Genomic DNA, 20,295 nt, shown 5'->3' on the forward strand with positions numbered 1-20,295 from the left:
TGGACTTCCCATTCCCAGCTACCCCAGCCAAAAACCACAATGTCTTTATAATCCTATAGGATTTATATTGTGGCTGTGGTTTCAGTGGTGGGTTACAGTGCCGTGACTCAGTCAGTCCTTATGGTATTTCCTATACCTTCCTACTTTGTTTTCAAATATATGTACCCTTGTTTGTTTCTTTTAAGTGGTGCCTCCACAAAAGTATGACACAAACAATACCTCTACCTCTCCCTCAGGGAATGACAGCTTGGATTATCACAGTCTAATCTACCATCAGTTCCTGTACATCAGCAGTGAGTCCATCGGATGTGTTGGTCTAAAGTCCACCAAAGCTTTATATCATATACTGACACTTAGTCTATTGGTTTCAAAACAACTGAATGTGCATCATCAGGTGTCACAGTAACATATTAGGGGAAGCCAACACAGGTACCTATAGATTTTCCACAGAGCTATTCACATGTTGAAATCCAGACATAACATCTGCATCTACGTGGGCTACGAGATGATGCTTAGCTTTTATTTTCTTTCCTCCAGAGTCACAAACAGGCCCAAAAGAACAGTGGTGGAAGGAGAATTCAGATCATTTACTTAAGTAAAAGTTGCAACACACACACACACACACACACACACACACACACACACACACACACACACAAATACTCCTTTACAAATAAAAGTTATTAATATAGTAGTTGTAGCCTATTTAAGTACAATTTTGAGGTATTTGTACTTGAGTATTTCCATTTCCTGATTAAAGTTTTACTTGACATATAACATATAGAATACTTTGTTTACAGTTCATTGTTTTATCAATTTGCCACTCATGGTAACATTTAACTGGGCAATTGAACTAGTAGTCCCCTCATACCTTTGACATTTAAGTAGCTCATTGTTCTGCACTTTTATTTCAGTAGAGTTTTAAATGCAGGACTTCTACTTGTCATTGAGTAACTTTTTTAAATGAATACACTGGTACTTTCACTCAAGTAAAAAATCACAGTAGGCCTATTTTCTAACTATACTTCCAATAATTACCTTCTTCTTTACACCTTCACTGCACAAGCAGCCTATATGATGGTCCTGGGGCCTCAAAGGGCCCCACAGTGTGGAATCGTTGGCTAAAAGTTGTCTTAAAGTAAATCTTTGAAATACATAAACCTAAAAAAAAATCCACATCTAATCGAAACATGTATGTGTTTGTGTTGGGGAGGGGGTTCATCTCTCCTCCCCCCACCAACCACACTCCTCATTTCCTGCACAAGGTGACGGTCCTCCCCCTTCCCACAGAAAACACACCCTCTGATTTGAGTGAGAGGGGACCGGGAGCGCAGGAGGAGGACGGGCACACAGGAGCGGAGCCGCGGCGCAGGAGCAGATCCTCCCAGCTCACCCTCGATATCAAAGCCCGTCGATTTTGTGCGGAGCCTTAACATATATACATAATTATATAATAACAGCTTCCGCAATTGGCAGAAAAGCCAGTGTAGTGGAGGAAAACGGCCTCGTCCTGACCGAGTACCCGCCAGCATTTCGGGAACAAACCGCGGAGTTAACCACACTCCCGGAGCGCAAGGCTTGCATCGTGGCTCTCTCCGAAGTGGCATGTTCCAGGGAAACTGCGGGCACAGTTGAACTCCTGCTTTCACCCAAAGAGGTACATTTGATTGTAACTTACACCCCTGCGGGCTGTTACACCCTTATGAACATGTAGTTAAAATGTGAGAGCTGCTGCTTCCCTCTCTGGTCACCTGATGATGGAAAACTCCGGGTTGTAGCCTAAGAGGAGAAGGCGCAACAGAAAACAGGCTAAATGGACAAAAGATTGTCGTTGACATTCACTGATTATGCCAGCGATGTGTCGTTGCCATCGTTTACTTTACACAGTGATTGTGCTGTTTCCTTATTTTTCTGAAATGTGCAACAGATCTCCTGTCCTCCTTTGTGCTCTCCTCCTGCGTACTTGTGCATGCTCAGGATGTTTGACATGTTTTAAAGGCGACATCAGGAGCGCCGTGCTCTCCTCATGTGTTATGATTTCATAAGCTATATATTCAAGGCTTTGGATTAAACGCAGTTAACCTCGCTCAGATGTGCGTGGACAGCTGGTGCGGGGCTATAAATCTGATTCTGTTGGATTCAGATGAAGATTGATGCAGACATGCAGATCAATAGCTGCTGCTGTGTCCCCTTGTTTTGCATCTTGTTTCATTTTTTTTTCCAAGTGGCAGATGTATATACTTGGAACGTGTAAGCCTGGTGTTTACTTTTGAAGTCTCTCCCTCCCATCCCTCTTCCTGAGTCCATGGTTGACTGTGAACACCTGGCAATGATTTTAAACAGACTGCAGCCAGCCAGGCCTCAGAAAGAGTCCAGAGGGTGCATGTTCATGCCTTTTCTTTTCTTTCTTCCTTTCTTTTTTTAAATTTTTTTTTAAAAACATGTTCTTTCTGAGTATGTGCTTTCCGGTTATGTGCCCGTGGATCTGCTTTTTGTGAGTGGATGAGGATGACAACTGTCTCAGCCAGCCACACACACTCACACTGCTGGCATCTTCTCCTCCTCTCGGGGCACGTTGGTGTGAATGTGGCGTCTCGGTCACTGTGACAGAAAATAGGCTGTGAGATCAATCAGGTACCAAGGACAAATTACAAATTACTCCATGCGCCCCGATTGTTGATAATTATTGATACTAGTGGTTGGCTTTAGGGCTGGAACTAATCTGACAATCATTTTTGGATCAATTAATTAATCGCTATATATACATTATTATAAATTGCTAAAAAAAAAACAATGGCATCTCCTTGTTTTTTCCAGAAAAGAGTCCAAAACATAAAGATATTCACATATGTGACAAAGGAAAGCATCAAATCCTCACATTTGAGGAACCAAAGCAGCATCTTTTTCATGATTTTTGCTTGAAAAATGCCTGAAACAAGTCTCAAAATATTTGGTGATTATTTTTCTGTCAGTCAACCAATAGATGAACGTTTGATAGTTTATGCTGTAATAAGAGACTTTGCCTAATTTTTGTTTGCCTAATTTCATTTGATATTTACATTGTGCTTATATTCACAGTCAATATGCAATCTTCATGGTATTCATGTGACAACACTCTTGACTATAACTGTCGTAGGTGGAAGTCAAAGTGAATGCATACACTTATCAGAAAGAATGAGGAAACACGATAAAGCCAAAAACAAAACAGCTGCTGTCACATCATGAGGGCAACAGGTAATCAGTTGGATTCTGGTTTGTAGAAACTTGTAGTTTAGTCATCACAGAGACTTTACATTTCTGCTAAGTGTATTTCCTCATGAGTACAAGTTATGTAAATTATATGCAAATTGTAATTTAATGTTATTTTTTTTCTTGGAGGTTGTTACACCTTTAAATTAGCCCTGAAATGGATTATTTGTTCTCGGTTAGAGCAGAAGTATAAAGTCAGTGTTATCAAGATTATCCCAGATTTTCTCAGGTTTCCTTGATAGTCCAATTATAAAGTAATTACTTATAATATTGAACAATTTGAAGTTGAAGTTATGAAAGCTGAGATGTTTATGTCTGCCAGACAGTCATCTGGAGTTTTACAGCAACTTGTTGCACTCAGGATGTTTTCAATCTGGCTGTAACCTCTTCACTGCGAACAACCAGATTGGAGTAATCTCTCTCATTGAAGTGGTTGCGTTGGTTGAAGTAACCTGATTTTCATCATCATCACAGGCAGGCTGTAGTCTAAACTGTTGCTTATGATCAAGGAGCAATAGAGTTAAATACAACAATTACAAGAATCCATTTACTCTGTTCTTATCAGAGGTTTGGCACATAGTAATAAAACATCCTCACTGGACAAATGTTGGGGACAAGCAAATTTGTAACAAAAGAAAAATCCCATTTAAATTACAAATGTATGAACAAAAGGGGTTTCAGGACCTGCAGGCTACTGTACTTCTACTTGGTAATCCAGGCTGTATCCTTTAAAATGCAAATGGTAGAATTAGCTGTTTTACTGCTCCTCTCCTTCTCCAGCTCTCCTGCCCTCACTGCGAGCGTGAGTGATCTTATTTTACAGTGGAAAACTTTGTTCATTGTTTGATAAAAAGCAAAACTTACATTGTAGGCTACAAACAGCAGATCACCTTCAGTAATTGAATGAGGTGAAAGAATAAAACAAGAATGTTCAAATTGTAATATTTCTGATTGTCATCATTCAGGCAATGAGGGCAATCAAGGTACAATTCAAAGTTATTATAACTAATATTGGTTGAATAGATGAGTAGACACTGTTATTAGTTAAAAAAGGATCTGAGATATTTTGACATACTTGATGCAAACCGTTGTTTGTACAACAGATTAAAATATTAGTGTTTCTGAGAACGAGACCGTATCGTGCTGTGTCATTATCAAGATGAGATAATAGTGTGGCTCTTTGATTCATTTCAGACAAGAAACGATTACGCTTTGGAAGTTAGATCATCAGCACTGAAACAACAGTGATCAAGGAGGTTAGGGTTTTAAATCCTGCCCCCCTGACTACTGAATTTAATATCGATTAACATGCTAATGATTAGTATACGCAAAACCTCTCAGGTTTAGTGTCTGATTTATTAGGGCCACTTATTCAAATCAAACCACTTACAACTTCCAATTAGAAAGCATGAGCTGCAATGTCATTAGGCTGTGTGCGTGTGTGTGTGTGCAGGTGAGAGAGCAGGAAGGATGGTCTTGTTATAGCTGACTAAGCCAGAGGCCTGAAGATGACGGGTTGCCAGTTTTGTCAGTGCTAGAATGCAATAAATCCTGTGGAACCAAAGTCACCAAGGGTTTTGCATTTCATCAAGTTGTGATAAATAATATCTTCCTCATATTATTATTGTGAAATACGACCAAGGGAACTGGCTCCTGGCTGTAGCTTCATATGTAGTTCAGGATAAGGTAGTAAATAAACACATTTCTCAAAAAGTCAGACTACTCCTTTAAGACATTATATTGGCTCATGTGCACATATCGCTTAAAACCAAATGCTTTATGAAGCAGTCACACAAATACTTCCTTATATTTGTAGTTCATATAAAATTACAGTGGGTTATTTTGCTATCTTTCCTCACCAAGCTCCATTCTGCCTCACAGCTTTGGCTCCAGTTTTGAAATGCTGCTCAAGTAGCTTAAATACATTAGGCCAACACATGCTGCAGGTCTGTGTTCTCCCCACTGGCAGCGGCACCACGGCAGCCAACCTTGAAAGCAAAAACACTGAGCAGCTGCTTCAGGGAGTAAGTTTAACTGGAATTTAACCATGTTCTTGGAATTTATGACAAGTAACAATACAGTTCTGTTGAAGCCAACGGCGTGAGTGACACTGCTCACCAGGAAGCTCCATTGGACTTTCATTCGTACCTGCAGGATTCAGACTGGATTGTGTATTCATGAGGCAGCATTCTGAGGATTTTTGAAACACATGATGCAACTGAGGGAAAATGGAAACTGTCCTCTCCTCTCTGCAGCTGCGTTGTAGAGGAATCATTTATGATACCTGGGAACTTTTGAACTCTCTGAGCCTTGAAGTGAAAATCAATCTTTTCAGTATCAAAACCTGGAGGTCTGTAAAAGATTTTCTCACTGACAGAGAAACAATGGCCTCTGTGGTAAGCATCACCGCAGTCACTTACAACTGATTACAGTCATGGCAAGCCTTTAGCATGGAAATAAGAGTATCGAAACCCTCATAGTTATTCCAAAATAAAAATATAGAAAAATACACAATGTCTATGCTGCACTATGACTCCCCTCAAAGCCATAAAGTTGTTTATTTCTATTTTTGTGTTGTACTGAGCACATAGATGGGCAGTTGAGGGAGTAGATTTTGCTGCAGGAGTGTTTTGAGAAGTTTTCCTACTTTGAACATGACTATTGCCTTGAAAACTCATCACTGGAATCTATTGCACTCGACAAACTTAGACGAAACTACAAACAACAACCTCAAGCCTGTTTCGATCCAAAAGACAGATTTTGCGTTGAGTACAGTGGGTGTTAAGGTTTAGAGTTGAGATCAATCAATCTTCTATCACTCCTCAAATTATTGGTCCTCAAAATAGACCCTGGAGCAGGCAGAGAACTTGAAATGTCTGGTCGAAGAGTCTGTCAGCTGTGCATTTACTAGGTCAGACATGGCCTCAGTGCCTCTGGAAATTGAGTGCTGGAGGCACTTGACATGTCTTAAAATTGGGTGGAAAGGACAGGGGAAGGACAGTGAGGATGGGAGCTGTGATTTTCGGGAAGGGGAGTAAAGTACTTTAAATTCTGTGCATTTCTGTGACGCTTAGTAGAGTCCTGCTAGCTCTTCCTTTCCTATTTCCCTCCTTATAAATCATTGTATCTCTACAAGAAGGGAGTTAATACTGCTCAGAGTTGAAAGTGGCCTTCATAAATCCCAAACATATGCAACTAGTACGTCTTTCTATCTGTTAGGAAGGACTGCGGTACTCCTCCATTAATCATAATATGGATATTAGAGCTGAGCAACATAATATTTCAGCGGTGACATTACAATGTGCAAATGTGCAATAGTTGCTGCTGAGGATGCAAATTAACAAGGCTAGGTAGGCCCACTTTACTTCTTGATAGAAAACTGAATCTACAGCAAAGTCTGCTTTTATATGATTCATCTTAAAGACAAACAATCTACTTTTATAAACAACATAATTTAGTCTGATTTACAGTAATTACACACACTGACATCTCATGTGACTTGTGTGTTTTGCATCTAACTTTCAAATGAGTGGATCAAAATTTATTATCTGAATCATGAATTCAACATAAAAAAAATGATTCCCTCAGGACTCAGGGCTCATTAATATTGTAAAAAATATATTGCAATGTATGTTGTTTTTTAATGTTGTTCAGCCATAATGCATATGAATATGTTTCTGCAACGCCTTATACAGGGTAGAGTTTATCAGTGGCAGAAAGAATACTTTAACGATGAACATTTCAATGGTGGAAGAGGCGACTGGAGGAGTGGAGTTTTTTGGTGAATTTGGATGGAGACTGAATGATAGAAGATAATTATTTTAACACTCTAATGACCTAATTTCTTTCCTTAAGCTGTCTCTTGACAACAACAAACTCCTACAGTATGTTATGACTGAAAGCTTGCCTCCTCCTCCTCACAGGAAACTCATTATTATGATGCTAAACTCTCAGCTAGCAGATTTAATAACTGACTTAAACCATGAATTGCATTAAAGAGATTTTTCTTATCTTTTCTCTTTCAGGATTCAATGAAAATGTCCGTGTGCGTCCATGAGAACCGAAAATCGAGAGCCAGCACTGGCTCTATGAACATCTACCTGTTCCACAAGTCCTCCTATGCCGACAGCGTCCTCATGCACCTCAACTCACTGCGGCAGCAGAGGCTTTTCACAGACGTCCTGCTTCATGCTGGCAGCCGCTCCTTCCCCTGTCATCGCGCCGTGCTGGCTGCCTGCAGCCGCTACTTTGAGGCCATGTTCAGTGGTGGGCTGAGGGAGAGCCAGGCCAGCGAGGTTGACTTCCATGACTCCATCCATCCGGAGGTTTTAGAGCTCCTGCTGGATTACGCATACTCGTCACGCGTGGTCATCAACGAGGAGAACGCAGAGTCACTATTAGAAGCAGGCGACATGTTGGAGTTTCAGGACATCCGTGATGCCTGTGCTGAATTCCTAGAGAGAAACCTTCACCCCTCTAACTGTCTTGGCATGCTGCTGCTGTCTGACGCCCACCAGTGTACCAAGCTGTCAGAGCTCTCCTGGGGCATGTGCCTCAGCAACTTCCCTGCTATTTGCAAGACAGAGGACTTCCTCCAACTGCCCAAAGATATGGTGGTCCAGCTTTTATCACACGAGGAGCTAGAGACAGAAGATGAGAGACTGGTTTACGAAGCTGCCCTTAACTGGATCAACTATGACCTGGAGAGGAGGCACTGCCACCTCCCAGAGCTTCTGAGAACGGTCCGCCTCGCCCTGCTGCCTGCCATCTTTCTGATGGAGAATGTCTCGACAGAAGAGTTAATCAACGCCCAGGCCAAGAGCAAGGAGCTGGTGGATGAAGCCATCCGCTGTAAGCTGAAAATCCTGCAGAATGATGGTGTCGTTAACAGCCCATGTGCTCGACCCAGAAAAACCAGCCATGCCCTGTTTCTTCTGGGAGGGCAGACTTTCATGTGTGACAAGTTGTACCTGGTAGACCAGAAGGCCAAAGAGATCATCCCCAAGGCTGACATCCCCAGCCCCAGGAAAGAGTTCAGCGCCTGCGCCATTGGCTGTAAGGTGTACATCACTGGTGGGAGAGGCTCAGAAAATGGTGTGTCTAAAGATGTATGGGTCTACGATACCGTCCATGAAGAATGGTCCAAAGCAGCGCCCATGCTCATTGCCAGGTTCGGCCATGGCTCTGCGGAGCTGAAACACTGCCTCTACGTGGTAGGAGGTCACACTGCAGCCACTGGCTGCCTCCCGGCTTCTCCATCAGTGTCACTCAAACAGGTGGAGCAGTTTGACCCAGTGGCGAACAAGTGGACCATGGTGGCTCCTTTGAGAGAAGGTGTGAGCAATGCAGCAGTGGTCAGCGTCAAGCTCAAGCTGTTTGCCTTTGGAGGAACCAGCGTTACTCACGACAAGCTGCCCAAGGTCCAGTGCTACGATCCGCAGGAGAATCGATGGACTGTGCCTGCGTCCTGCCCGCAACCATGGCGCTACACAGCTGCTGCCGTGCTGGGAAACCAGATCTTTGTCATGGGTGGGGATACAGAGTTCTCGGCATGCTCGGCTTACAAGTTCAGCAGCGAGAGCTACCAGTGGACTAAAGTGGGTGATGTGACAGCCAAGAGGATGAGCTGCCAGGCTGTAGCATCAGGGAACAAACTGTATGTGGTGGGTGGGTACTTCGGCACACAGCGGTGTAAAACTCTGGACTGCTATGACCCAACGCTGGATGCTTGGAACAGCATCACTACTGTGCCATACTCGCTTATTCCCACTGCTTTCGTCAGCACCTGGAAACATCTGCCTGCTTGAGCCCGAAACCTTCTACCTACACCTTTTTCATCAGGTACGTTTGACCTCATGTGTCTCTTTGTCAGAAAGAAATTATAGCCCGTTTAAAAGTCTTGGGGAGTACTGCTGAATATATGAATAAAACCCTTTGGTTGGAGCTGAAGACTACGAGTTTAAAAATGAAAAAATATGGGTATGTGGAGCTAGAAAGACCTGCTCCTCATCTCTGTTTTGAGGCTAGGGGCTTAAGGCTACACCTGAATCTGAACCTGAAATGTGTTTAATGTAGATGGCAGGTTTTGAGAAGGGAGAAGAATGTGTGGAATAAAAAAGACAATATCTTTGGTTCTGCTGCATCAATTTCAGTTCTTTTTTTCAAACTATTCACTGTGTGGGTTGGGTTGCTCAGGCTTTCAGATTTTCAGGATACGAGAACTACTGACAGGAATAGAGAGAAGGAAGATCTAGAGGGGGGAGGGTGGACTGGTGGGGGGATTGATAGGGGCTTGTGTGCGTTGGTTAAGTGAGTTATGTGGCTGTGGGGATGGGCCGAAGGACAGAGAGGGTAATTGAAAGAGAATAGGATACTTTTATTGCTCCTGTGGGGAAAATCTCTCTAAGAGGGGAAAGGGGGTTTGCCAATTAGACAAGCTACACACCAGCAGGCTACAACACCCTGACGAGGCTAATCCACTCTCAGTCGCCTTCCTTTGTTGAGGTTATGGTCTTTAGGTTGGGTGAGAGGGAGGCAGCCAGCGACTCACGCAGTGTAGGAAACCATTCATCATCAGTTACAAGTAGAGGTGACTGAGAGAAATGGCAGAAGGGGAAGTGAGGATCCCCCCACAACACCCCCGTTGAACTTGACAGTCTCTTCTGGCTCCATCTACATCTTCTTGTCCTCATTCTAACCCTGCTCTGATGATAAACAGGCCAGACGTATGTGGAGCATGTGTAGTCAGCTGGCAAACCTGATCTTTCTGCGTGCTGCAGGCCGCGGGGTGACGATCACATCACATCACACAAACCCTGCACCCTACACCAATTCCTTTACACATACCCACGCATGTAATCCTTCTCATTTTGCTGTAGGCCCATTTGTTGAAATGGTTGGCGGCCCGCAGCTCTTGAGGAGTAGAGAGGTCCTGCACATCAGAGTCTCTCCCATTTAATAATGCGAGGGAACAGCTCAGAGCAGCTTCACTGCTCCAATACTGTGATGTTCCTCTTCTCTACAGGATGAAATATTTTTGAAGACTTATTATTCCCTTTTCCCAAGCTACCTCTAAGCCAGTGCAACACAGTGTTCAGTGAAGGATATAATCCTGCCACTAATTTAATACAGAAGTTGTTGTTTTTTTTGTGCGCTTGCCTGTCATGGCAACTGACAGTCTACTCACTGAACGCGGTGAAAAGACAAAATGTGGAGGAATGGAAAAGAAGGCCGACTGTTAAGGAATGAAAGGGAAAGGAAGTACGTTAGACCTCACAGGAGGAGACTGTAGCTCTGAGAGAAAAAAGAAGCTCTCACTATTTCACAGGGGAACAATTCTCACTTCCTCCTTTTTACATTTTTTTTCTTGGAAAGCTATTAGTAGGGGCAAATGGTCCTGACAAAACCAAACAACACAATATTTTTGACTGTCTTCACTGATGTTGATAATGTAGGAACACACACACAAAAATGAAGAAACTATCATATATCAATATAGATTCATTGTTCACTTCACATTTTCCAATTTTAAGTAAACTCTTGTCTAAGATACTGTATCTTGCCTCATGACACCATACTTGAACTACAGCCAGCATTATGTTAGCCTAGCTCAGACTCCAGGAAATAGTCTGACACATATAACACCCTGTGAAACCACAGTGTTTCATTCTTACACATTTTGTGAGGTTTAAACAAACAAAATATAATGTGTTAATTAGTGAGCTTCAGAGGCGCTGGTAGGTGGATTTTGCAGCCTTCACACACAGGCAGGGTAGTTGTTCCCCCCGATTCCAGTCGTTGCGCTAAGCTAAGATAAGCTAACTGTCTCCTGGCTCTGACATAAGAGTGGTATCAATCTTCTCATCTTACTCTCAGCAACTGAACCAGAACTGTATCTTTATTTCTTCGGTTCTCCAAATGACACAAACCCGAATCCAGTGCTGAGCTAGTTTGTATTCCGAGAAAGGATCATTTTAATCTTAATGTTAGGATCTAGGCTTCATCACCAACAAGACATTTCTCTCAGAGCCAATTTGCTAGTGGGTAGAAAGTTCTCTTCAGGGTTTATTTTTTCGCTCATCATGTATGTCCAGACAGAGATAGCTGATGATATTACATTCACATTATACACATAGAGGACTGCCAAGCCTGTAACCATCTGTGGTGTACAGATAAGTACATATTAGGTAAACATTTTAAAAATGGAAAGGTCAGAGTGAAATTCAGTGAGTAAAACACTCTCAAATGTGAAAAGTGTAGTAGGCTGAGGGGGAGATAAGATGCTGGACAAAAGCCAGACTGTACTGAGGAAACGGAGTAGGTGGATTTACCAAATCTATTAGTCTAGTCAGAGATACAGCAATACCTGCAAAATGTAATGCAATCTAGTAGCTCTGAAATAAAACACAATTTTCTGATGCTCAGGGAGAAGTTGTTTCATTTCTATGGTGATTTTTAAGGCTGCAGTTTGTGTTGATGTCATATTTATATCATATAGGAAGTGAATAAAATGCCGTCCAGTACAAAGTCACAACAAATAGAATCAACAGCTATTGCATTGGATTGTATTACATTTTACAGGTGTTGATTTCATTTCATCCACCGTCAGTACATCCCCAATTTTTAGATAAAAATTGATAGAAAGAAAGAGATTAAAATTTCATAAAGGCTGGGTAATCCAGTAGCTTTATGCCTGAGCCTTGTTTTTGTTCTCAGGTTTTGTACTCCTAATAATGAAAAAGTCACCTTTTACATTGTTTACTTCCAGGCATCTTTATCTGTTTAACGAGTCACTCTTTTCTCTTTTCTCTCAGATTTCCCTGTTTTGCATCATCTACTGGACTCCAACTGTGAAGAGGCACGCATTTTCCTCCTCTAAAAGAGACATTGAGCAGTGATGTACAGACGCCCACATTCATTTTGATGTCGCGAAGATGCAGAACCAGAGACGTGTGCAGCTGGACACTTAACCGGAATGATGTCATCTCTTGTTTCTGAGAAGGAAGCTGAGGCATATAGTGCAGTAACTCACGCAAACAAACCAAACAAACTGCTGCTGCTTGTTTTATGAGGCACAAACTGCAACCCTCTCGACATCCAGCACATCAGGCTTCCACGCTGCCATATGAGGACTGCAGACATATTACACAACCTGCATTTTCTCCATTTAGTCGTGGCAGGCTTGTGAGGATCTGTATTGATGTTTTTCTCTATGATAAAAAAAGAAGAAAAAAAAAAGTACTCTTTTCATGGAGACTGCAATGTACAGTATAGCATGATGAATGTTCTATTGAGATCGAGGGAGGGAGAATGCAATGATCGGTGTGCTGAAGAAGAGAAAGACACTCAGTTTGACTGAATACAGCTGATTCATAAAAGGCACAATGAAGGAGCAAATCTCCCACTTCTATCCTCTAATAAGCTCTTTTGTTTGACCCCTTGTATCTTTTCTTTTTTTGTCTTCTTTTAAAAGCGTGCTTCTAACAGCTCAGACACAGAAACAAACCTTTGAGTGTTCCTCTTATGAAGGCTTTGGCAGTTTGCTGTCAATGCAAGCCACGAGGTGTTGATGACCAACACCAGCTGAGGTTGAGGAGGACGGAGGGGATCTGTGTATGGCCGGAGGGGAGGGGAGGAGGAAGGGGGTAGTCGAGGTGCCTCGGGGTCATGACCTCACATGTTCGCTGTTTTGCAGCTACACATAAACACCCATTGAACATCGGTTAACAGACCCACTGTACACAGGGGCAGCATTCAGTGTTTGGATTCAGCGCTTCAGAAAAGACACTGTCATATTCAGCTGTTCACTTAACGCTGTAAAAGGCCGGCTGTGCTTCTGTTATTCTGATAAAAGTGGCGGCTTGCTTGCTGAGTCATAGATAAAGCCTTCCTAGAGCATGTCCACTCATAGTGATTCAGTAAAACTGGCATGAACTCTTCTCTGTGGTCACAGAAATCTTGTCACCTTAACCTAAACTGAGAATTAATCAGTTTCTTTTTAAACTTGCTGCAATGTAGTCTTAATTTATATGACAATGATTACTCTGTTATGTTAATATGTTTAATCCTATTTATTTCTTCTCTGCCTGCATTCGTATGTGAATGTATGTTTTGGGTTATGTCATGCATGGCCAGGTGTTGTGTTTTATTTGATCTCAGTTGGGCTGCATTTTGCACAGTTGAGTCATTCCCAGGAGGAACTTGTTCTTTTAAAGGAGACAGAGGCACAACTCCAGGGTTTTCAGTTAATGTCAGAGTACGGATGGAAGAGGAAGAATGGCTCTGATTACTGATCATGTAAAGCAGTTGAGGCTGCAGGGTCACTGCCCAAATAAGAAGACTGACAGAAAGAAATAATCATTTTACTTATGATAGATTCTCTTTAAGCTCTAACGTGGGTCAAAACTTGCCTTAAATTGGCCCATCGGGGCCCAAACTGTACCAACAAAACAAGAAGATGTGATCCATAAAACAGATAAGTCTGCTGGAACAGTGCAGCATGCAACCCAGTAACTATCAGGAACATCACAGAGCAACCCTGACATGGTTAAGAATTCGATGGTCTCCGCAGCTGTCCTTGGGACAGCTGGAGGACTGTCACATGTGCTAACTTGGCTCATTTTGGGGGGGGGGGAGGGGTTAATTTGCAGTCTTCTTCACCATTAAGTTGAGAAAGAGTTGAATCCAGTAAGCTGTGCATTGATAAGGGCAGACACCGCAGTGCTTTTCATCATAGTGTTAATGATGCACATAAAAAAAAGAAAGAAAAAAGAAACACTGCAAGTTCTCAAAGAACAAAAAGTGAGAATGTCCTTAACACTTGCTTATGAAATTCATGGTAACTCTAATCAGTGTTTTTGTCTGTATGTCTGTCTTGGTGACCTGAACATTGACGTTTTACAATTGAATATAAATGGAATTTCAATGTAAGAGCTAATGTTTTGGTGCAATGTATATATTTTTTTTCCGTCCTCGTGGATTCATGAATCAAATCAGATCTGTTGGGATCGATTGGTAAACTGCAGTGTAAATTCCTGCTCAGCTCCTTAAGCCACACAAAAGTTCATCCTGTTATTGGCGATTTCAGGATTTCTGTGGAGACCCTTGTGGCTCCATAATGTTGACCTCCTCCAGCCATTGAACACAGAGCCTCTGGCCCCACCAATCAGATAAGAGTATTTCTTCCCCATTGAACACAAGTTTCCCTGACAACAGCGAGTAATGAATGCCCCTTCAATTTGCTCCTAATTGCTGAGTGGCATTTCCCATTTCTACTCTTGCTCTCCTCTTATTCTCTGTTTTATCTGGAAATCCAGCTGGCTCAGATTGGAGCAGTATCCCACTTCACATAATGATATAAATTAGACAGAAAACACTGTCAGTGTGCATCAGTTTCTTTCTTTCTTTTTTTCTTTTTTTGGTCATGTAAGAGTTTAATTTCTATTTTTATGGCATTATTTTGTACATGTGATTTTTTTCACAATGTGAAATTCATGGCTAATAAACATAAGAGTTTTTTCCTCTTGACTGTGTAGCACTGTCTCTTTGTCTGGAGATAATTTGTCCGTCTGCATTAATGTAATAGTTCAGATTTAGAAGGGAAAGGCAGCTTCAGCACAGCGTAGGGTGTTTTCTCATTACTGCATGTTTCACATATTTAGGCAGCTTTGGAGTGAATACAGCAGCCAAAGTGTCCTGAGGTATTTAAGGCAGTATATCATGCGTACAGCTTTTGTTCTGTGGAGGAGGGACTGAAATCATCTTATCTATGCCTCTGGCTTCTAAGCTTCCTGCACAAGAACAGGCAAAACACAGCCAGATACTTTCCCTTTCTCTGTCAAGTCACCTTGGCAACGGCAACCTTTATCTGCAAACTGTGGGGGCTGGAGGAGAACATGAAATCTTAAAAAGCACCTCACTCTATTCTCCTCCCTCCCTCCACGGCCTACCTCCCCTCTCACTTCCTATACCCCCCTCTCACACTTTTCATCAACGAAATGTATTGCAAAGCAGCTCGCCAGTGGTGGAGTCCTGCTTTTGACGTGTCCTGGTTTGTAACAATTCTAACATCCCATTAGTGAGCGACTGCAGAGCATTCCTGCAGCTCCGAGGAGTCCAGCTCTGTTCACTGTTTACATTCTTCGCCCTGACACAACTCCTGACCGGTGACAAGAGGTTGAGAAACACCAGTTTTACTGGATCCTGACCCTCATGCATTCACAAACAAAATACACTGAGGGTAGTGGGAGCTTGGGAAATAAACAAGCCATCTTCTGGCTGTCACAATATGTGCTGAGATGTTGAAGTAATCTTATCTACACTATTTTAAGATAACTTAGTCACAAGATGATTTTTGTCAAGCGCTCTATGACTGAGAACCAGGAAGGGAAAAAAAACATTAAAGGTGAAATATGGGAGCTCTGTGTGTGGGAGGCCCCTCAGTGCCCCTTTGTGATCTAACAGTCCCCCCCATTAATCAAGACAGGAAGTTGAATTTCCTGTCCGCCAGGAAGTAGGTCTTATCCCCCACCCCCGCACCCCTGTCCCACAACATACCACTGATGGCTCAACCCTTCAACACTGTGAATCCTTCGGGTGCTGTTAGCTTATGCAGAGCTTGGCTGAACAGACTAAAGTCGAGTATTTTGTGTGGGCAAGCTGTATGTGTGGCCGAGTGTGCTAAAAACAATGTACCTACATGTCATTGTCGCCTGGCAACGCAGGCATTAGCCGCGACTCAGTCATGCACGCACAGACACACACAGACACACACAGACACACACAGACACAGACACACACAGACACACACAGACACACACAGAGACGGTTTCAAATAAAATTAACTGCATATTAGTGGCATATGTCCTCACATTACAAATTTGTCAGAGTCAGCAGATGTCTAGTCACAGTTATTAATCAAATCTAGATTTAGAAATAGAAAAATACAAAAAAATAGATATAGAAAAAAATTGTTGAAGTAATGATTAATGTTTTCCTGAAGAAATCTGAGAGGACAGGTGTGGTGTTATTCCATGTTATTCATATGTCAACAAATCCCATGGAAAAACCAAAGTCAACAATGCATTAGTCTGTCTCTCAATACTTTATGACTTCCCTTCCTTGTCTGTTGCACTCGGCCCACTGGTTACCACTAAAGACATAAATCTTTAACAACAGATTACAAATGTCTAAGTAATGCCCCTGTATTTTCCCAAAACAACTGGGCACTGTGATTTTTAGCAAACATTACTCAAACAGGTGTAAATAGTGCATTCATTTGGGATTTTTTTCAGATGCGGATTAATACATATTTGATGCACTAGTGAGTTTTTCCAGCAGCAGGACGGTATATGTGAGATTGAGTGAAAATAAACTGTGTGTGTTCAATAACACACACTGCACCCAGTGCAACAATGCGGTTCATAGATTAATAGTCTTTCAACAACAATGGAGCTCGATGGCACAGAGGAAAAAACTACATCAGGCTTTTTACACTACAACAAACTTTTATGGCCACGGATAAAAGAAAATAATCAGAGTTTTGATATTAAAGTCATAAAATTTCAGGAATAAAGTTGTAATACAGTGGATGAGACAGCCTTGAATGGTGCCAGGAGAATCAATAAGTGTACAGTTTACATTACATGAGCTGCAATGAAATGCTCAAATTTGCACATGTAATCCAGTAATCCAGTGCACCCAAATATCGTCAGTGATTTATTTTTATAATCTGATTTTTTCTCATAGTTTTAAGTCTTTTTTCTCTTTAAAATTGCTTTTTTTTTCTTACATTCCCACTGTATTCCAAAAAAATTACAACTTTTTGCTTATTTTGACATTTTTCTCTAAAATCACAACTTTTTTTCTTCTTATATTTTGACCTTTATGTCAAAATCTCAGATTTTTTTCTTCATCTGTGGCCCTAATACTCTGTGTTTACAGAATACACAGATAATATTTGTTAGTAGGATCAATTCATCTTTGGTTTTGGTATTTTCATAGGATTTGGTGACAAGTTGTTTCTTTGACTAAACTAAAATTTTGTTCATGTTAAAAACTGCAGATCTATAAAAAGATGCATAATGTGAAGTTAACTTAACTTAGAAAGTATAACTTCAAACACTGTGTTGTGTAACTGTACAGAGCTACAAACAAAAATATGACATATTAATTAAATATTTTGTCATTGGATTAGATACGGATCAAAGCTGTCCCTTTCCCTGAGGATTTTTGGGGGATTTCATCAGCTGGGTGGGGGGGCAGGTAGGTGGATACAAAGCTGAATAAGCCTAGTGAGCTCTCAACCACCCACAAAAAAATTCATACCATGCAGGGTGGAGCTGCTTTAGATCAGTACACACACACACACACACACACACACACACACACACACACACACACACACAAAGACACTGTGATCATGTCAGGGATGTTTTCAAAATGAGAGAGCTGTCCACTGGGTTGTGCTCGCTCTGACCTCTGAGTTACATCAGCATTCAGGCAGGCAGCTGAAGACCGATCCGCCTCATGCAAGGCCACTGAGTCAGGGGCCAGTGTGCCGCCGTCAGACATCAAGACCAGGAATTTCAAGCAAAAGATCTTCTTATGGCAAAGTTTACTTTTTTAAAACTTCAAATTCAAAGCTTAGATTCTATGTCAGTCTTAAAAACGACCTCCTACTGATACAAGAGCACATCAGCTTTTTCTTTATAAATGTCGTACAACAGATTTTGTGTTTATGAATATATAATGGAAATATTGAAATGCACAGGTATTTTAAATTTGTGTTGTTGTTATGTGTGTGCAAGGAAAGTTTACTCCGCTTTCAGAAGCCCTACAGCTGACCCTGCTTATCTTACCACAAGGCAGACTCGGGAGATAACATACTGAGGAGAAAAAAATAGCACCTGCTGGACTGCCACAGGAAGGGCCACGCCAGGCTCAGATCACACAAGATTTTCACCCCTTATCTGAGCTCCCTTTGACTGCAGAGATGTTTACTGGGGCTGGACGGTGGAATTCTTTCAGTTCTTTGTCTCCAGTAGCTTAGATTTACGTCGTATCTCTCAATATTTTCAAATTAGTTTCTTTTTTCCATGACTAACACATCTTCATTAGTCCTCTGTTTATCCTCCACAGCATGCCCCCTTACCCTTGTGTTATCGTGAGAGGGCTGAATGAAAATGAATGAGAGGTAATTAAGTCTGAGGAGGTCTGCTCAGATGCACAATGGATGCTCTCTTCTTTCTCCTTTCATTTTTTCTTTTTTCTTTTTTGCCCATGCCTTTGTCTCTCACTCGTGTCATTACTCTAGCCTCTTCCCTGGATAATCCCGCTGACCCCATCTTTAAAATTTTTAGCTATCCCAGGAAAGATACCCTGCTGATTGGGTTGCTTTGTGGCCACAAGCTAATTTACTGCTTGAACATCACCTGAAGTGATTTTCCATCAGATGGGGACGTTTAGAGAAGCGCTGTAATTAATGGTACACGAGGGAGCAACACTACGTGACTGACCTTGAATACTTACACTCTTGACTACCTCCACAGACTTTTAAAGGCAACAAACTTAAACTTAAAGGGACAGTTTGGACATTGGACAAGTCGCACTGTTGATATGCAATGTTTCCTACGATATCCACTCCTAACAATTACAGCATTTTAAACTCTTTTCACAGCACTTGTTTAAAGTCTGGGGAAGATCAAGGTCTTGGTTTAATGCATAATAATTCTCAGTGGCCATGCGAGCTGCTTTGTGAGGCTAGACTGATAGAGACAGCAGTGCTTCCAGCTAAATGTCAGGGTGGACATGCTACAACGCAAACAGTGACAATGCTAACATACTGATGTCACACTGGTGTAATGTTGACCATGTTCACAGTTCACAGAGTTTGTGTGCTAACACTTGCTAATTAGCACTAAAGACCAACCCAAATTTCGAACGTCTGGCCCAACGAATACCTCGGTTCTCGGCCCATATGCTTCCAACAGTCTGACTGTTATCTTGTGTTATTGACTGACAGCTAGAGGATTTTCTTTGTGTGAGCCAGAATTGGTCCAGATGTAAGAGTAATGTCTGACAATCATGTTGCATATGGGCCGTGAGTTGGGCCGTGGGAATGGGTGTATACTGGGCCAGAAGAAAACAAGCATGTGGCCCAAGATTGGACCAGATTTTTTTTTTTTATATCTGGATCAAAACCCAAAGAAGTCCACTGGGGAAATTAAAATTTTGCCCAGATGATAGTGCAAGACTAAAGTCAGGGGACCAAAACTACAGTCTTGTTCAAACCATAATCAAAGTCCTGTAAACTGAACCATATGCACAATTTAGGATGCAAAGCCCAGACTCCATTGTCAAACACCTCCCCACAGCTTTTATGCTACAAAGACATAAATGCTCACACTTGAGAAAAAAACACATTTGCCTTCAGCATAATCCAGGTAGAAATTACAGTTCACAAAAATTAGTATTATATAAATGGACTTAATAAGAAACAGGGTTGGCAAGAAAGCAGAATCCAGACAGAAGCAAACAGGACGGAGCTGTTGCCACTATTCCTCTGAAACGCCTTATCTCTGGAGAGAAGCATCTGGAACCTTCCTAATCCTCCTCTGCTGGATCCCAGACATGCCGTGATGCTTTAACTCTAAAGATTGTACCTGAGACAAAAACAGCTTGGACATGTACAGGGAAAACAGAAGCCCTTTAAAATAGAGAGGAGTGATTTTAGAAAGGGTGGGTGTAATGAGAGAGGAAGATGAAGACCGGAGATAGCTGGTGTGTTTTGGTAAACAGCAGGCTCAGTACCTGCGACTGTCCTGAAAACCTACTCTCATTTTTTGAACAGCTGCAGATTTATGAGCCTGCGAATCAAAACACCACTTCACCCTTTGGATATGCTGCAGCTTTATCAGGCTTTTTCATGTTGATAAGATGTGTTTGGGGGTCATTAGTACATACTTATTAACCGCTTAGGGATGCTTTTAAGGCCACTTAGCTTACCTCAGCGATCTCAAGGCTTATCTCATTGCTGAAAACCGCAGA

The 20,295-nt window shown here is 41.8% G+C and overlaps 1 protein-coding gene across 1 annotated transcript; it reads left to right on the plus strand.

The window, feature by feature from the left end:
* The first annotated feature begins 1,316 nt into the window (after positions 1-1,316).
* Positions 1,317-14,023, plus strand: enc1 (ectodermal-neural cortex 1). Its single transcript, XM_071466641.1, has 3 exons — positions 1,317-1,657; positions 7,275-9,090; positions 12,063-14,023. The coding sequence occupies exon 2, from the start codon at positions 7,281-7,283 to the stop codon at positions 9,054-9,056; it is 1,776 nt and encodes a 591-aa protein (XP_071322742.1). The 5' UTR covers positions 1,317-1,657; positions 7,275-7,280; the 3' UTR covers positions 9,057-9,090; positions 12,063-14,023.
* Positions 14,024-20,295: the final 6,272 nt, after the last annotated feature.

The sequence above is a fragment of the Trachinotus anak genome, unplaced genomic scaffold (genome assembly GCF_046630095.1).
Source record: "Trachinotus anak isolate AG129_WGS33_773 ecotype Australia unplaced genomic scaffold, CSIRO_AGI_Tana_v1 ptg000028l, whole genome shotgun sequence".
Classification (NCBI taxonomy): Eukaryota; Metazoa; Chordata; class Actinopteri; order Carangiformes; family Carangidae; genus Trachinotus; species Trachinotus anak.

Coding starts and splice junctions, on each gene's coding strand:
- enc1 (XM_071466641.1), top strand. CDS start 7,281: ATGAAAATGTCCGTGTGCGTCCATGAGAACCGAAAATCGAGAGCCAGC.